Raw genomic sequence first — 19,941 nt, forward strand, 5'->3', positions numbered from 1 at the left:
TCATAGAGAAGCTACGGTAGCCGCCACCGGACAAACATGTCATGGTTGGAGACAACTTAGTAAAAAGGTTTGTCTGTAAAGGGCTTCTGTTGAAACATCGCTGCACAAAATGGCGGCTTCCATGTAAGGGGACCCTCTGTGTATGTAGATAAAACATCTCATTCTAAGGCAATAAACACATAACGGTTCATTATGAAAGGTCTTTATACACCCCTGATAATTTAGTTTTGTATATTATTTTGCATTGCTGTCAAGAGATCCTTCTAAAAATTACACACTGCACCTTTAAAGGGATAGTTCACCCAAAAATGAAAACTCTGTCACAATTTACTCACCCCCATGTTGTTACAATTCTATAAATTTCTTTGTTCTGATGAACAGGAAGGAAGATATTTTGAGGAATGTTTGTAACCAAACCATTCGTGGACCCCACTCACTTCCACAGTGTTATTTTTTCATACTATAAAAGTGAATGGGGTCCACAAACGGCCCGGCCACAAACAATCATCAAAACATCCTCCCCCGTGCTCATCAGAACAAAGAAATGTACACAGGTCTGCAACAACATGAGAGTGAGTAAATAATGACAGCATTTTCATTTTCGCGTGAACTATCCCTTTAATTTCTTTTCAAAAAGTAATGTTGTGTATTAGTGCCATCATGTGGTCGGTTTTGAATATAACAGACAATACAAATCCACCGCACAACCTTAGTTTTCATTTTATTTGTCAAAATAGCATTTGTTCCAAGATGTTAAATGGTTCTTAAGGCATCTGCATGTTCACGCAGAGGTACTGAAAATCATTTAGGTTACAAATTTGGTTCATATCTTATTGCAAAAATGCCACTTCAATCTTACAGTAGTTTGACATTACGATCATTAAATATATTCACAGATAGCAACACAAAGCAACCACAAAAACAACCATCAAAGAGTGACTAAACCTTATCTTATCAAGCACATTGTAAACAAAAATCCCGTTTAAGGTACAATGCATTTATGTTCAAGAATTCAAAACATCTAAGGAATGCAAAGCCCAGGGTGAAATACAATTTAATTTTAAGCGTTCGCCCTGTCTTCGGCATGAAGGAGGTCATAGGCGAGAGACTAATCTGGGAACCTGCTGAGACATTTCGAATGGGACATTAACGGAAATCAATCAGTCATGCCTGGTCTATGGAGAGTTAAATCGGGACATAGTCCTGCTGGGGACCAGCAGGAGAGCTTAGGAGGAGAACAGGGACAACAGGGAGAAATGTAGTGCAAGTTCTTCTTAAGCTTCCACTAAGCTACCGCTTTACTCAGTCACCAGGACCTGAAAGGTGACGCGTCCGAGAAACTTGTCCCGCTCGTCGTTGTTCTTAAGGTTAGATCCTTCAACCTTGCACTCTACAAAGAGGTCAGTGTTGAAGTCTTCCTTATTAAGCATCAGCTTTACCGCCACCAGAGGCTGAACATAACCCTCCTAAAGACAGAAAGTGAGAAAATGCAAAACGTACTAAATAAGTACTTACTTAAAAATAAGTTAGTATAGTAAATTTTAGGAAAACTATTTAATTGGTAGTTTAAATAAAATAAAACACCCACTACAAATACAGAAATGTCATTTGATAATGTATTTTTATTCATAATACACTGTCAGAAAAAAAAACAGTCCCAAGCTGTCAATGGGGTGGTACTCTTTAAAAAAGCTCCTATAACATGTACTATTTAGGTACTGATTTGTATACATACACTCACCTAAAGGATTATTAGGAACACCTGTTCAATTTCTCATTGGTGTAATGGTGTGGGGGATATTTTCTTGGCACACTTTAGGCCCCTTAGTGCCAATTGGGCATTGTTTAAATGCCACGGCCTACCTGAGCATTGTTTCTGACCATATCCATCCCTTTATGCCATCCTCTAATGGCTACTTCCAGCAGGATAATACACCATGTCACAAAGCTCGAATCATTTCAAATTGGTTTCTTGAACATGACAATGAGTTCACTGTACTAAAATGGCCCCCACAGTCACCAGATCTCCACCCAATGGAGCATATTTGGGATGTGGTGGAACGGGAGCTTCGTGCCCTGAATGTGCATCCCACAAATCTCCATCAAATGCAAGATGCTATCCTATCAATATGAGCCAACATTTCTAAAGAATGCTGAAGGTGAAAGTGGGTCAAACACAGTATTAGTATGGTGTTCCTAATAATCCTTTAGGTGAGTGTATAGTACCATTATGTACATCTGAGGTACTATTGTGAACTCTTTAGGTACCAAGGTCTGTTTTTTAAAAGGGTACTGCCCGAGTGACAGTCAGGGACCATTTTTCTGTGTATGTGTATGCGCTGAGATACACACTTACATGTGACTTTTTACCATAGTAAGGGAAGTACATCCTATCAATAGTCCCTTCATGAGGAAAGTACTGCATCTGCAGAGGTTTCCCACCCTGTAAAGAAGAAATACCATAAAAACAACAACCACACAGATAACTACTAAGTGAAAGTGGATTATGCAGTTGCTATTGCTATTGCAAGCCCCACACAGAGCTATTTAGCAACTGAATACAATTGTAATCAGGTACCCAGCTAAGCAGACTTTTAAAAAGTATGCCTTTAAAAATAAATGGCAAATCAAACACTTTAAGCCATGCTAAATTGATTACAATCTGCATAACGCACTAGCTGTAGCTGCACTTCTTAGCATCTAGCTATTCATTAGGAAAGTATGCAGATAACTGGGAAAGTTTGGTTAAATCATCCCATTCTGTACTAAATCATGCAAAGCATTTATTTATACATTGTGGCTTACTAAAAAATTAGTCCCAAAGATTGACACAGCATACATTGTATAAGCATGCTTAATCTCATTGATAACTGGAAATCAAAGAGCCAGGAGAGCAGGAGACTATATTTACAGTGATCTTACCCATCACTTTACTAAGGAGTTCAACTGGCAGCATGCAATAGAGAGATGAGAGAAAAATAATGAAAAGAAAAGAGAAAAAGAAAAAAAAAACACATGTGAGAGAGGATGGACTGACAAGCCCAGACAGGTAACACAACACATTACAAAGCTTAAAGCTGAAATTCATAATAAAATGATAATTACAAACACTCTTAGTTTTGAAGTGTGAAGTTTTGAAGATCAATCAACTTTCTATATTAAGTTCCTGCTTTTGGTTGTCTTACACTAATATAGGACAGTTTCTTTTTATATTCCTTATAGGTTGAGATAATGCCCAGTGAGCCAGTTAATATGATAATGTCAAACTCCCTGAGATGGTTATGTAGGCGAGAAAGACCCCTTGGGAGGAACCAAGTCTCAGCAGGAGGAGCTCATCGTCGTTTGGCTGGCTCAAAGTAAACATTAAAGAAGCCGCTATTATGGGAAATCTCAATCTCGCTTTGTTTATTTTCATGTCCTAAATCACTTTCAAATTACAAATTTCAGCTTTAAATGATAAAAACACCACAGATGCAAACATTTACATATACAACTACAAAGTTACATTATAAACAATATAGATATACAGGTTATGCCTGTAAGAAATATAAACCAGTCTATGGTTTTAAACTGCACTCATATTAAACTGGTTTACAGTTGTTCACCTTTGATGTGCAGTTGATGTATGGATCTCCGGCTGGCTTAAGACCGATGATCTAAAAGTTAAAAAAGATAAAAGTTTTGATATACCTTCTGTCAGTAAACAAAACACAAAGCCAATCATTTTCAAGAGGTCATCACAAACACTCAGCCATTTGTTAAATGTTTGGATTAGTGTCAATTTACAGTAAGTATTTTTACATAAAAGTACATATTCATGTATTCATATTTTATCAGTGTTTTTCTTTGGAAAACATACATTCCAAAGCATATTATCATAATTTTTACTCCACTACATTTCAAAATTTCAAGTTTTTGGTTTATATTTAATATTTAAAGGTCACGTTCTTCCTGATACCATTTTTTAAACCCTTGTTAGTGTGTAATGTTGCTATAATAGAATAAATAATACCTTTAAAATTATAAAGCTCAAAGTTCACTGCCAGGCGATATATTTTCTTCAATATAATTCCTCTTTAAAAGCCTACAACGAACGGCTGGTTTGGACTACAGCCCTCTATTTCCTGCTTTAATGACGTCAGTAAAACAGTTCGTTGACTAAACTCCGCCCACATGAATACGTCAGTCACCAGCTTTGGCTCAAACGGCTCTGCTAAGCTAAGCTGCTATCGAATCACAACACACTGAACAAACTACACAATCAGAACTTGTTAAGTATTTCTGAAGGAGGGACTTCACAAAACAAGGAAGACATCAGCCTGTTTTGAGGACAGTGAAAACAGCGCTATACAGATAAGTAAATTGCGTGAAAAATACCGTGTTTTTTTACACGTGAAACATGAACACATGTTATATTGCCCACTGTAAACACAATCAAAGCTTCAAAATCACAGACAGAACGGGAGTTTTAAGTACATTAAACATCTAGTATTTTTTTTTACTTTTACTTAAGTAAAAAGTACTTCTGTACTTTTACTCAAGAAAGTAAAAGTACACCATTTTTATGTAATAAGGTATTAAATCAATTTTAATATGCGATACACAGTATGATTCTATGCTTTAGAATGTAGTGGACATTTTTAGTAAAGTAAAGTAATTTTTTTCCCAAGACAAACACTCTAATAAAGCACAGATGCTTGGAACATTTACTCAAAGTACTCAAGTAGTGTCCGCCTTGATCATGCATTCATAAATTACAATGAACTGTAGTGTATATATGCAAGGTCACTCACTCTGTTCATTTTGACAATTACACACGGCCTTCCCTCTGCATAACCAAAGGTGGTGTCCTCCAAACCAGAGCACTGGTGAAGGACACTCCTCCTAAACTGACACACCTTCTTCAGAGGTTCATCATCCTGTTCAGAGAACTGACCCGCCATACACAAGTCATTTTTGGTCTGCTCTGAATCATTATACCCTGGGCATGAAATAAAATAAATTATTAATTATATTCTAATTAAAAAAATCTGTCTCATCCAAAAAAAAGTAAAAGATTTGACCAAAACTGGAGAATAAAAACATGGGACATTTAACATAATGTTTAGGCTCAACACATGGCACAGATTGTATCATTTAAACATGAGAGTTTAAACTACTGGTAGGTTATCCTGTGCAGCTAGGTCAATTTTTAAGAACACAAACATTATTGTTTGTGAGGTATTGTTGAATAAAAAATCTTTAAAAAAGAAAACAATCCAAATTGTTACAGACAATTGATTTACCGTACTTTATTTAGCATCTATTACTAATGAAGACAAATCCTGGCAAAACAAAACTTCAATACTCAGTCCAGACCTGTATATATGTTTCATCGGACGCACATGGAGTGACGCGATGCGCGTCTTGTCCGAACTTTACTTCCAGTTTTAGTTTTTTTAATGGTCTGACTAGTTGCTAAACTGAACTCTTGAACAAATACCTCTTCGAAAATAACAAATGTTTTGCCGTGTGTCTCAATCAGCTCCCTTGTTCAGTAGTCAGGGCACTGATCAGGGAGTCAGCCATTTTAAGGGCTGTCTCAATCGCAAAATCCGTTCAGTGCACTGGAACGTTCGTTCCCTAAAAATTCCCACAATGCACCGCAAAAACCAGTGAGCATCGATGTTCCCTATGTTCCCTAACCGGAAATCACGTGATCTTTTCTGAAGCTCGCCAACCGAACGTCACGTGATCCAACTCAATAAACTGTATGAAATGTTACAGAACTTTTATAAAGACAAACGTTTGTTTTAGTTGTAAATATAAACACACATTGCTACACAGTAAGGAACCACAATCTACTCAATATTTAAAATAATAATATTTATTTAAAATTGTAAATATATTTATTACATTTAAAATGTAATTATATGCCTCCAATTTTATGCACAGATATGTAAGAGAATAATGACAGCATTTTTCACAATGTACTGTTTTTAAAATTAAGTCAGAGAGATGTTGGTTTTGCCGGTTGTTGATGAGTAACAGCTGTGAGTGATTACAACGCGCTTATAGCCACGTGACCGAAAAATAAGTGAACATTGTCCCAATGTGAAGTGAGCTAGGGTCCTTACCAGTGCCCGAACCTGTGTACACGATATACTGATTCACGACCTCGGGAGCTAGGGAACGAATTGAGACACACGGTTGGTTTCCTATGTAATCTACGTGTAGTTTATTTTGCTTCTTATATAAATAAACTATGTTTAAAGTACTTTGTTGTTATTTATTCTTCTAAGCGGAGTTTACCAGAAGTTCGGTGTTGACCACGAAAGCACTTGTTTATGTTGTTACTGCTGAAACCGTCTATACAGCAAGCCTCTTATTCCAGTTAAGATAACACTGTGTGCATTTATTGATGCTTTGTGTGCATCTTTCCAAATCTGTGCAATAAGATTAAAACAATTACAACACTTACCGCTGCAGAAGTGATTCTAGATGTTGTACATACTGGCCATATTCAAGAGGATTTGACCTGTTGAAAACTATATTCAAAGAGTTTGGCCTGATAACCAACCCTGCAAAAACAAGAGAGTCAGTCATGAATGAACTCATCTAGTTTAATATCTAGTAATATGTGACACTGGAACACAAAAGCATAAGTAGTATGGGTATATTTGTAGCAATAGGCAAAGATACATATGGGTCAAAATGATTGATTTTTCTTTGATGCCAAAAATCATTAAGATATTATGTAAAGATATTTTATAAAACTCCAACCATAAATATATAAAAACTTCTATTTTTGTGAGTGGACGAAATGCTAAGGACTTAAAGGGGACATTTCACAAGACCATTTTAAGATGTCAAATAAATCTTTGGTGTCTCCAGAGTACGTATGTGAAGTTTTAGCTCAAAATACCATTTAAATAATTTTTTATAACATGTTAAAATTGCCACTTTGTAGGTGTGAGCAAAAATTTGCCGTTTTTGGGTGTCCTTTAAAATGCAAATGAGCTGATCTCAGCACTAAATAGTAGTGCTTTGGTTGGATAGTGCAGATTAGAGGGTGGTATTATCCCCTTCTGACATCACAAGGGGAGCCAAATTTCAATAACCTATTATTTCACATGCTTGCAGAGAATGATTTACCAAAACTAAGTTACTGGGTTGATCTTTTACACATTTTCTAGTTTAATAGAAGCACTGGGGACCCAATTATAGCACTTAAACATGGGCAAAGTCAGATTTTCATGATATTTCCCCTTTAATTTGGGCAATTTAAAGATGATTGTTTTGCACCATCAGATTCTAGATTTTGTAACATATTGTCATTTCCTAACAAACCATACATCAATGGAAATCTAATTTATTCATCAGCTTTCAGGACATATAAGTCTCAAATTCAAAAAAATTGACCCTTGTCAATGTCATGCTTTCTGTTACGATTCTCCAGAAAGGAGAGAGAGCCCAGGTGCAGGCTTAAAGGAACAGTATGTAAGAAATTTATATCAATTAATCATAAAATGACCCTGATATGTCACTAGACATTTAAGAAATAATTTTCATTTCAAATACTTATATCACTGACAACAGTGGTCTGGCCAGGATATTGTCTTTAAAAAAGTTGAGTTGCAGCCCTCAACTGATGTTTATGTTGTCATGTTGTGTATTGGCCACCAGTTGGGTGATTGCAGTACCAGTTTTAGCCACAAGTTTTGTTATTGCAATACCAGTTTTGGCCACAATCCTACATACTGTTCCTTTAAATGAACACCAAGCAGACTTTATTTAAACAAAACACAAACAAAAGACCCCATAGAGGGCAAAACAGGGTAAACACAATACTAAACAGGCAAGACTAACAAAACAAAGAACTTAACAAAACTTCTCTTAACAATATTCTTATTATACAAGAAGACTTGCAGAGGCACATGACAAGACGAATCAGCACAAGACAACAAACACAAGGGCATTAAATAAGGCAGGAGGGCAGCAGGTGACAATGATAAAACAATAACAAGGTGATTAAAGAGGAGAAGACACACGGAAGCACACAGCATAAACAAAGGCTATGTGCTACCACACAAAATATGCTCCTGTCATGATCTCAAGACTAGTAAAACAAGGACAAGAGGGCAGAATCATGACACTTATGACTGGTTTTGTGGTCCAGGGTCACATATTAGGTAGAGGGTTCTTTTAACTATCAGCAAATGAAAAGTTTGGTTCCAAAACAAGATAACTCCATTTTAAATTTTTGTCAAAATATGTTTATTATTATGTTATCATGTTTTTATTGTGTTTTATGAGCTACTTGTATTTTTTTGTTATGAAGGATTAAAGTTTAATTTTGAATAATATTAATTGGAATGCACAATCAAAATATTTGATTTTTGACAAATTTAAAAAACTGAGTTATCTCGTTTTGGAACAAAACTCTTCAAATGCTCAACTAATATCAACAAATGCGTTTCTATAATCATTTATATACATTATTCTATACATTCCACAGCTGCACAATAAACACAACCTGAACTCACCTGGGGATGCAACACGATCTCGATACTTTGGTGCATCGTCATTAAGCATCTGAAGCATAACCCACATTGTGAAGGCAAACATAGCAGCCAAGAAGCCATAGAAGACCAGGTAAAAAAGAAGAATGAGACCTTGAAAGAAAGTTTAAAAATAAATCATTGTCCTTGTTCAACTGAATTGATTAAAAATAAAAACCCACGTTAAAGGCAGGGTGCGTGATTTTTGAAAAACACTTTGGAAACGGGAGTCAGGCCGACTAAACACACTTGTAGCCAATCAGCAGTAAGGGGCATGTCTACTACTGACATCATTGCCTAGGTTGCATATGTGTGGTAGAGGTCCACATGGGTCCAAAATTCATACCCGAAGAGACCCATAAATGTGCTACACTGAACTGACCCGTCTTTTATTTTGAAAGTTGGACCCGGAACTGACGCAGACCCGTCAATTATTTAAAAGCTGGACCCGAACTCTTCCGGGCAGACACAGACCCAACTGGACTCGATCGGCAAATATTCTTCAGCTAAATGCTATTAATAAGTCAATAAACAAGTAGCGAAAATTAACTTTTTGTCTTACCCATATAGCCTTCTCCCTCCTTGTACCTGATTGTGATGCACAACCCTCCTTGGCAAGAAAGCTCCATCTATGTTATTCCTCTCTCTTTACGATTGAAATGCTTAATCCACTCATTATTCCAGATTTAAAAGTCCACTTACAGTCACGGTGATGAATAACGCAGTTTTGCATTTCTTGTTTCTCGAGTCAACTTGCATTATAATTTAGACTGTTTGCCCATTTGGATTATAAAAATAACGATTGCTTGTTCAGTGCCATGGCTGCTGACGTTAGCTTTACTGTGCTCTTTGAGCAGAGTCTGCACGAAAACATTAGATATAACCACAAGTTGGTCAATTTATAATATTATTATAAAAATTGGAAAAATGCAGAGTAGCCTACAGTGCAAAACGCGCGGTATGGCGGAATAAGTCCCGCCTTCTAAATAAAAGAGCCAGTTGTCAAAGGAACAGTCATTGCGTCACTGCACACACGTATTTTTTATTCTTTTTTCGTGCGTCACAAATTTTCGTTTTTTTCGTAATCATATAACAAATTCCTGTTTTCGTGTGATTATCACGTATTACTCAACTGTTTTGTCCTATTTTCTTACCATTGTCGCTTCGGTTTAGATTTACATAAATGACATCCTTAACCAAACCCAACTCTAACCCTAACGCCAGGCGACATATAAAAAAATAAATCAGAAAAAAAAGTATAAACCAATATATAAAGTGACATTCTAATGCAAGCACCAACCCTAAACCGAAGCGACAATGGTTTAAAAATAGGGAAAAGCAGTTGAGTAACAAATACGTGATAATCACACGAAAACAGGAATTCGTTATACGATCATGAAAAAACGCGAAAATTTGTGATCATAGCACAAAAAAACAATCAAAAAATACGTGACTATATCACAAAACTTTGTGAGACTGGGTAGCAGCGTTAGCTGCCTGGCTGGAGCAACCGAAGATAAAATTTTAAATGCAATTTGAGCGTCATAGAAAAAAATTATGCGACAGTTCATCTAAGATTTTGTTGCTGTTTTTGAAATATTTTATCTAAAAGTGGGTGTGTGTGTTTTCCGAGTCCGATCAACTTGGGATTACAGACCCGGGACCCGAAGTAATAGATTGGGACCCGACCCGGCTGATCATTTAAAATATAGACCCGAACCCGGTCGCGGGTCTTCCATGTAGACCTCTAGTGTGGCGTGAGTCTATCAAAAGAAAGTCAAGATTTTATTGGAGTAGGGGCGTGTTTGTTTAGGTGATTTCAAATATCAACATTGGCTTTCAGAGATCATGCACCCCGCCTTTAACCAGTCATACTTTTGAACTGTATAAAATATAAAGATATCCAACAACTTACTTTCATCTAATTCAAAACAATAAAAACATTTTTAAATAATCACAATTTTAGTTTAAGGTGTTTTATTGACATGGGAAAACTACACATTTAAGTCAAAGAAGTCATAAAAATGCAACTACTACACTTCTGATCTGATCTATGGTGGTGTGACAGTAAAGGTAATTTGATTTTAATTTAATGGGGTAAAAGTGTCAACAAATGAAACTATTAACAAGTGAAATTACTATGCAGCATAAAATAAAACATTAACAAACATCAAAAGTAACAAAAATTTAAATTGTCATTGTAAAGAAACCCATGTGAAACCTGTTTTTCTTAGTAAGGTTCAGACCTTCCTCTGTTGTTAACAGAGGTTTGGTGAGGCGCGAAAACGTAAATCCCACAGGTTACGTCACGGGTCGGGCCCCAAAGGCGTACTGCTGGTGTACTGAACGTTGTCAATATTCAGGTTTATCTTCAAAAGAACCAGAAATGTGTTCTGTTTGCCTTGGGCTTTTTCAAATTTAAACTATATTTTGACTAATTTAAATCATTTTATCAATATTTGTACCTGGCATTATAAGCCAAAACGTACAAACTGAATTGACTAGAGATGATCGGCCTTTGCACAATAAAAACAAGAGAAGGTTAATGACCCATTTGATAAGCACATCTTAATTCTCACAAGAAGTGGTGACTAGAATATGTATGTATGCCAATTACAAGAGCGAAGGGTTAAAACACAGAATTGAACTCTTTCATTTTATTTATAATGAGATGCTGCAAAAAGACGTTTTCAGCAAAAGCCCAAACGAAGCCTTTATTGATAAATAAAAAATGATGAAAACCACACTAATGTCTAGATAGAATAATTAAATGCGTATGTATATGGACGACGTGCGTTTGCGTTTCTTTTTTTAACTCTACAGGGAATATTCACACGTACCGAGAAAAAATCACGCGATATACCAAATTGTAGCAAAACACTGGCGTTTACTTACAGTTTAAATGACGACACAATCAACTGAATTGAAAATGGACGTAATTTAACAGCACATTTTATAAAAACCGAATTTTTTATTGTATTGAGTAATACATTTGTTATTGTAATTGATTCAAGATTCAATGACCAAATTAATTCAGTCTTGCCACTGTATTCACTAAATTGTCACTAATGTCATCAGTGCAAGGGCTGATGACATCAAGATGCATCCGATAACAGATTTCATCATTTTTAAAGTGCACATGGGAATCTCCATTCATTGACTCTAATGATGTCCTCTATATCGTAACATATTCACAAAATGTGCGTCGTTTCTTTTCTTGATATTTTTTTCTGTCACAATGTATTAATAAAAGCTAAGACACATGAACATGCAAGCATCCAATGCTCAACTGAATGATGTGAAAATATTTTTCTAGTAGTAACGTTACCTACCCCAGTTTTTACCAGTCCGACCGAAGAATTCTCCAGTTCGTGGATTGTAGATCGCGTCTTTCCAGCTGCTTTCAGGCTCTTTGCCTTTATCTGGGTTTTCAGTCTTATTAGACATTATGTTTTGGGGTTAGATTTGACGTAACCGACGAGAGAAAAAGTCTAGTAAAAGCCCTTATCTAATAAGGCTAAAATCAGTGGGCTGATGCCCCGATGGAAGAGCTGCAAACCTCCGACTTCTAGCGTCTCCAAATACACTGCTGTGCAATTCTGATCCTCGCTCCCCAAAAACCAGATCAACAGCAGCATGTCGTGGGGGAGGGAGACCAGGCAGAGGTTTGGCGCATGCGCAAACTTTGCAACCCGAAAATTCAGATTTTAAAATGGCATAAAAGATTTTGCCAGGGCTATTGTATTATATGTATTTTATTTTTGTATTTATTTAAATGTATTATTCAAGTGATATATATATATATTTATGGTTTGGTTTGGTTTGGTATGACATGACATGACAGAGAATTGATGAACCATAACATTTTTTACTAAAGGTAAATAAATATGACATACATTTAGTGTGTTAACCTGGTGGGCTCAGAAATTGACTGTTTTAGGTGCATTTTATGTGGAAGGTTGGTTACAGACTTATTTGGGTAAAACATATCTAATGTCATAACAGCTGCATATGTAAATACACTGTTTCAATTTAAATAAAATGCAAACATGGTAACATTTCCACCAGGTTCACAGTATTACAATGCTGGTTGTTGTTACACATGAATTGTAATAACCCAGTAGTTAGGTTGCAACAACCCAGCATTAGACCATTTTTAACCCATCGGTGTGTTCTGTCCAATATTTAACCAGCATGTGTTTCACATGATTGAACTAAGTTTTCTTAAAATTATAATTTTTAAAAAAACTTGTTGGATCTACGTAATTCAATTATGGACACCGGTTCAACATGATTGAATCAAGTTTTCTTAAAATGAAATTAATGATTAATTGGTCAATCAATCATGTGAAACTGGGTCCATAATTGAATGTGAAATAATCAGTGAACCCAGCATTTTTAGATTGTGCCTTTAGCTGTTAGATTTAATTGTATTGCACTACTCCTGCTTGTTTTTTTAACTTTGCTGGCCTGACTTCATGCTTCTGCTGCATATTTATTTAATTTGTTTAATCTGATTTCATATAGGCTATATTTTTAGACATAAATGTCATTTTGTTTGTATTTGGTTTATTTATAACTGATGACATGAGTGACAATTTAGTGAATACAGTGGCAAGACTAAATTAATTTGGTCATTGAATTTTGAATTTATTACAATAACAAATGTATTACTCAGTACAATAAAAAAATCGTTTTTTATATTAAAAATTTGTTTAACTATGGGTTGGTTTTTCTATCTTCAGGAAACTGTACTAAAACTTTTCAACTAATAAGACACTATTAACCTTAACTCTCTTCCCTTTTTCACACCTGTGTTCATCTTTGTAAGTCACATTAGAGCATTTAATGCAGTGCCTCTCCTGTTCCTTTCTTTCTTTTCATGATATATCACTTTCATTAGCACTAATTATTATGTAGATTAAAGTGTCTGTGATGAATGAATGTAAACAAACACGCACACGCACACGCACACACACACTCACACTCACTCACACGCACACACACCCACACACACACGCACACTCACACGCTCACGCGCACGCACACACACACACACACACACACACACACACACACACACACACACACACACACACACACACACACATACTTAAAGGAATATTCCATTTTCTTAAAAGAAAAATGTACTCACCACCATGTCATCCAAAATGTTGATGTCTTTCTTTGTTCAGTCGATAAGAAATTATGTTTTTTGAGGAAAACATTGCAGGATTTTTCTCATAGACACCAACAATTAACACTTAACTCAACACTTAACAGGTTTTTTCAACAGAGTTTCAAAGGACTATAAATGATCCCAAACGAGGCATAAGGGTCTTATCTAGCAAAACGATTATCATTTTTGACAAGAAAAATAAGAAATATACACTTTTAAAGCACAACTTTTCGAAACCAAAACATAATTTCTTTTCGACTGAACAAAGAAAGACATCAACATTTTGGATGACATGGTGGTGAGTAAATTATCTGGATTTTTCTTTTAAGAAAATTGAATATTCCTTTAAAGGAACAGTATGTAGGATTGTGGTTAAAACTGGTACTGCAATCACAAAACTGGTGGCCAATACACAAAATGACAACATAAACATCAGTTCAGGGGTGTATTCCAGAAAGCAGGTTATGTGACTTATCCGGGTAAGTTTAGGAGTAAGTAGCGGATAACCTCTGCTTTTGGTTCCAAAAACGGAGGTAACTTTCGGGTTATGTAAGTAACCATAGCAACTGACTCTCTGAAGATAACCTGCTCCGGACCAGGTTATGTTGCAGGGTAAGTTCATTTTAGTTAATAAAACGAGGCTCCGGAGGATGTCTGCGCATGCATGTACATATGATGAGCGTGCAGCGGGCGTGGAAGCATATATTTTGCATAATATTACAATGTTAAAGCATTTATTTTATTACATTTACAGTCGCAAATATTCATTGCCTTCTTAAAAAATCATGATTTTTCTTAAAAGAAACAGTTTTTTAATAACATGGATTGATATTTGTGATTGGACTAATTACTATACATTAAATTATGTCCATTATTAATAAAAATTGATTCATATTTGTGTGTGGACTAAATACATTTAATTATGTTCATTATTAATATATCTCCAAATATCAGTGTATGTATGAAACACATTTCCATCAGTTAATTAATGTTAACAATAAAGTACATTTCCGTATCAATTTTGTCAATTCATAAATAACCTCATCTTTTACTTACTAGATAATTTTAGATTAATCTAAAGTTCCAATGTGATACAGTGTCATACAATGGAAAGTCCAAAAACTAAACAGGGTCACCCAAAGGAGCAAAAGTGAAATAAGTACAATAGTGAATATAATCATAGTGCATTTTATGCATACAATCATATCTAAAAAAAACTGCAAGCCTTATGACAGATTATGCACTTGATGTGCCACAACCTTTACAAAAATTAACTATGGTTTTATTAGTGTAAAGTTGTGGTAACCATGTTTTTTTTTTGGGGGGGCATTGATCAGCAAACCATGGTTTTACTACACTAACCATGGTTTAACTATGGTTTTTGAACAACCATGGTTATTTTGTGGTTACCATGGTTTTACTGTAACCATGTTTTTTGTTTTAACTGTAGTAAAACCATTGTTAATTTTTGTAAGAGAAAAGATAATCTTAATTATGTCTAATTATATCTAATTAGATATAATTAATATATTTAAAATCATATATGAAATCTATGATTATTTTTACAGGCTTTTAAATAATATTTAAATAATATTATGTGTATTTTCGTTGAGACACATATAATATTGGACTTAAATGGGGTAAAATAGGTTTGTATTAATTATTTAATTAATTAATTTTATCTGTTTTGTAATCACACACTTCTAAGCCGATTATAAAACATTTTGACAGAAAGTATTGGTTTATAATGTTATTTCTCATTTAAAAACTTTTAAGTTCTCTGACGTTTCCATGGTGACTCGTGAAATCTGTGATCCATTGACTGTTGTTACCGTGAGCGCGCATGGGTTACTTTCAGTGGGTTGATTGAACTAACTCTTAAACTGTGTTTTGGAACCGACATACCCAGAGTAAGCAAGTTTGGGGTTGATCAACCCAAAGTTCAGGGTTAATCTGATGGTAAGTTAACCCTGCTTTCTGGAATACACCCCAGGGCTGCAACTCCACTTTTTAAATGACAATATCCTGTGCAGACCACTGTTGCCAGTGATATAAGAATTTGAAATGAAAATGATTTCTTAATGTCTAGTTACATATAAGAGGCATTTTAAGATTAATTGATATACATTTCTTACATACTGTTCCTTTAAGTACATTGTTTATGGCTAATGCAAATGGTCTACTTTTCCTTTTCATATTCAACCAGCATACATCTCCGGCTCTTGTCTTTTGCCATATATGGTTATGCTTGCTTCTTTGCTCTCTGGCTTATTTATGCAGAAATATATAACTAAACCTGGTAAGATATGTCTGTGTATTGATTAATCAGTAACAGTGTCAGAAAACTGATCATGGATGAATTTAACTGAGTGTTAAATAAATTTTAAAAAGTGTTAAAATAATTTGAACTATTTCATGGTGTGTGGTTACTTCGAACTTTCATTTTAACTATTTTATTATAACTATTATATAATGTGTGATTGTGTGTAACATAAAAATGACAATTTGTAACATTAAATCAAAATAAATTAAAGCAATTAAATCAATTGCTCAAATAGGGAAATGTAGCTACTACAAAATACACGATTGGTTTAAAATTCAAAAACAGAAATGCACATCATCTAAACTACAGCAACCCAGCTGATTTGGTTAAAAGGGCACAAAAAGTGAACTCAGCATTGTTTTCATAGCTGTTAAATGTCAACCTCGGGTCAGTGTTTGTAGGCAGTTTCACCCTGGTGTGAGACTGTTACCCTTCTCAGAGATCCAGCCAATGACAAGCAAGTGCTTTTACTAGCTATTACATGTCTAACCCAACCATGCTAAATACTGTGGATATGCGCTTCTGTGTTTGCGCATCGCGTATTGTGTAAATGATAACAAAAGAAAGAGAAACTGAAACACAGTTCCATTACAAGCAAACTGTTGTTATCGCCACCAACAAACCTGATTGTGCTTTTAAATTTCGAAGAAATGATCTTCGTTTTAACTCTTGCTTTGCTCCTGCCTTCGTCCTGGGGTCTTCCTAGGGGTAAGACTTTCATCCTCTTATAGTTTGTCATCCACAATATGTTTCTTTAATTTTGCGTGCGCTTTATGAACTGTTTATCATAAACAAAAACCTGTCTATCTGTACCATGTATTTTGTTAGATCTTGTAATTAAGTTCGAGCGCAGTGTATTGACGAACGGCACTGTGGTGGAGAGAATCGTTGTCAATGGCGCGTTTGACAGTTCTATGGGACAGCATCCTGTTGTTAGATCAACTAAAGATGAGGCTCTGAGGATGATCGTGGAGCGTGATCGTGCAACAGCAAGTAAACGATATTTGTGCAATAATGAATAATAAAAAGTTGACTAATAATTAAAGTATCGCGCAGTCACTATACGGTACAATTACTTGTTTATCTTTTCAGACAATTGCACGTATATGCGTTTAAGAGAATGCAACCTGCGGGGCTATGAAGTCCTCAGACTGTCCGACCGGTTTCAGATGAATGGACGAGATTATCTGGTGTTAGAGCCACAAGCTGATTCGTGGACGGTGTTGGTCCCTGAGGCGAATGATCTAAAGAAAACATGGGCGCTGGAGACTGACCTCACGCGCCTTGAGAAAACTCAGTTGAAAGAAGATTGCAAGGAGTTCGTTAAACAAATCGATGACAAGCAGAACCAAGAGGGTAAACTTTTATTAATATATATATTAATTTGTAAAGGTTTGAAAATACATGAAAGTTCTTTCATGCTCTATGAAAAAAATATAAACCATTTTTGTCAAATTAACATAATTTATACATAAAAAATAAGTTAAACAATTTCAACTTGATTTTATAAGTTATATCAACTTTTCACAAGCCAAAACTTAAAATAGTTGGTTTAATTGACTTTATGCTTAACTTTATGCATTTTTACAGTTAGCAACAAATTAACATCCTAGACAATGATTTCAAACTGACCTAACCACTAGTTTATTTTGTCATGTTATATTTCTTGGTACGCTAGCAGTTGGATGAAAGCATAAAAGGATTAAGGATATTTTTTTACAGTCACATGATTCCTTGATTGAATGCCCTTTGTGAAAACATATATTTTTATTGCTGTGACAGAATAGTTTGTTGATATGTGCCTTAAATGGGGCATTGCAAAATCCGAAGTTTGTTTATACTTCACCTTTTGACAGTGAGAGCCATATTATACATAGTTAGGTGTTAATGTCATAGATTTTAATGTCTTGCACGGTACACAATGGTATTAAGTTTGCTATGTTCTATTTTTCAGAGCTTGAAGTTTTGAGAGTGATTGCTCCAGTTTTTACCACAGCTGTATTCTTAGGATTTGTTTTTACAAGCATTCTTATGTTCAAGCGGCAGGGTGAGTATACTGCTGTAATCATGTGCTTTGTCATATGCTGATTTTTGTGATAATGGCTCAAACATCCATATAAAGTCTAACTACTATAAAATGGTGAAATTGATAATAAGATATTAAAACATTCCAGTTAAGTAATGTTGGTTGTCAGATGTAACAAGAGTGCTTTTATTCTTCTTTCTTTTTTGCTCTTCCTCTTTTGCTTGATTCAGGTCAACATCCAGGTGGTAAGCTGATTTATGTTGTATGCCATATGTTTAAATTGCTGCAATTAATGCAATATAGAGTGAAGGTTTACAGTACAGATTAAATATTGACAATGGGTGAAGTGCCCTATATTGGATGGTAATCTATTTTTTTAGTCAGAGATATACTACTGTGTATTGTGCTATGTACCTTTACTCTAGTTAGTGAAACGTTAGAACTTTTGATAAAATAATAATATATTATCTAATAACCTGATGCTGAATTGGTTTAAATGCATTTGCATGAGGGATTTTTTTAAGTGCACAGTGTTATAATCAAATACAGCTAAACATAATTTTCCATGAAGAGGTATTTTAACACCTAATAAAAAAGCTTTGAACTAAGCTTAGGGCCCACATGGTCATGTTTTTGTGTAATTTAATATGTAAACAGATATGTATTACAACTTGTAGTGTTGGATGTAGTTTTTTAAGCATTTAAATAGGAAACAGGTGCATTCACATGGTGTTCTTTAATTTTATGCTGTCATTTTATGGATTCCCATAGGTGTTATAGGCTCAATTATACATTACCCAGCCCATCATCATGACGTTCCTTTATTTGGACAGAAGTCCAGCACAGGGGCAGAGATAAAACAACAAGTTACTCCAATGCTGAAGGGTCTCTTTCAGCAGAGTTAAGTCACAGATGATCAATTACCAAACCTGCCCCACCACATTCATCTGTCTGTACTGGCTCCGATGTGAATAGAGCTAACAAAAAAGCACACTCTTTAGGTATTATGGTAGTTAGGGGATTTTAATTCTTTATTTTCTAATATAAATTAGGAAATAAATTAGCATGAGGCAATCTTGAAATATTACAAGTATTAATATAAACAATAGGGTACTGTTGCAACATGCACAAGTATGTATATGTATGTTAATTGTGTAAATGTACATTTCTTTTCTTTATGTTTTGATGTTCCAAGATATTCACGTAAAACATAAATAATGTGTTTTAGTGGTAACACTTAACAATAAGGTTGTATTTGTTAACATTAATGTATAGCTAAATTAACAATACTTTCACAGCATTTATTCATCTTAGTTCATGTTCATTTCAGCATTTACTAATACATTTTAAAATAAAAGTTACTGTGTAACAAACGTAACTATTAACATTCGTTAATGCACAATGAACTAACTTGAACAACTGTTTTGTCATTAACTATATCAAAGAATATTAAATGCTGATAAACTATTGCACACAGTTAGTTCATTGTTAGCTAATGCATTTATTAATGTTAACAAATACAACATTATTGTAAAGTGTTACCACTTTAATTGTGCTACCTGCTTGTTTTATGACTAATATCATGTTGGAATGCATCAGCACATTTTTTTTTTAAATACATATTTGTCCTTACCAGACACTTGCTGTACATTCATTGCAATAAAATAAAACTTTACCTTGTATGTATGTTACCATGTCTGTGAAATACAGGCTAAAGTCTCAGAATCTATTAATTAAGTAGGAGCAAAGGTAAATTTTAGTAATTGATTTTACATTGATTTCAATATTTGTAATAGCCCTACTTGGTCAATATTAAAGATATCAATGTTATTTTCACCAAAATGTTTTTTGCAAAATTGTGTAGGATGATTAT

At 34.8% G+C, this 19,941-nt stretch overlaps 2 protein-coding genes across 3 annotated transcripts; one reads left to right on the forward strand and one right to left on the reverse strand.

Annotated features, from left to right (window-relative positions):
* Positions 1–708: 708 nt before the first annotated feature.
* Positions 709–12,191, reverse strand: atp1b3a (ATPase Na+/K+ transporting subunit beta 3a). 2 transcript variants are annotated; one of them, XM_073853263.1, is made up of 7 exons: positions 11,873–12,188; positions 8,526–8,654; positions 6,458–6,560; positions 4,794–4,977; positions 3,606–3,656; positions 2,357–2,443; positions 709–1,466 (listed from the first exon to the last, which is right to left on the reverse strand). In XM_073853263.1, exons 1-7 carry the CDS (start codon positions 11,985–11,987, stop codon positions 1,299–1,301), a joined length of 837 nt encoding a protein of 278 aa, XP_073709364.1. In that variant the 5' UTR covers positions 11,988–12,188; the 3' UTR covers positions 709–1,298. The 2 variants fall into 2 exon arrangements, with proteins under 2 accessions (XP_073709364.1, XP_073709365.1); XM_073853264.1 differs by lacking the exon at positions 3,606–3,656 and having other exon boundaries at positions 11,873–12,191.
* Positions 12,192–16,535: 4,344 nt separating this feature from the next.
* Positions 16,536–19,678, forward strand: LOC129442439 (uncharacterized). The gene is made up of 6 exons (XM_055202506.2): positions 16,536–16,750; positions 16,871–17,035; positions 17,135–17,398; positions 17,997–18,089; positions 18,299–18,313; positions 18,840–19,678. Exons 1-6 carry the CDS (start codon positions 16,693–16,695, stop codon positions 18,971–18,973), a joined length of 729 nt encoding a protein of 242 aa, XP_055058481.2. The 5' UTR covers positions 16,536–16,692; the 3' UTR covers positions 18,974–19,678.
* The last annotated feature ends 263 nt before the right edge of the window (positions 19,679–19,941 follow it).

The sequence above is a fragment of the Misgurnus anguillicaudatus genome, chromosome 2 (genome assembly GCF_027580225.2).
Source record: "Misgurnus anguillicaudatus chromosome 2, ASM2758022v2, whole genome shotgun sequence".
In the NCBI taxonomy this organism is placed as follows: Eukaryota; Metazoa; Chordata; class Actinopteri; order Cypriniformes; family Cobitidae; genus Misgurnus; species Misgurnus anguillicaudatus.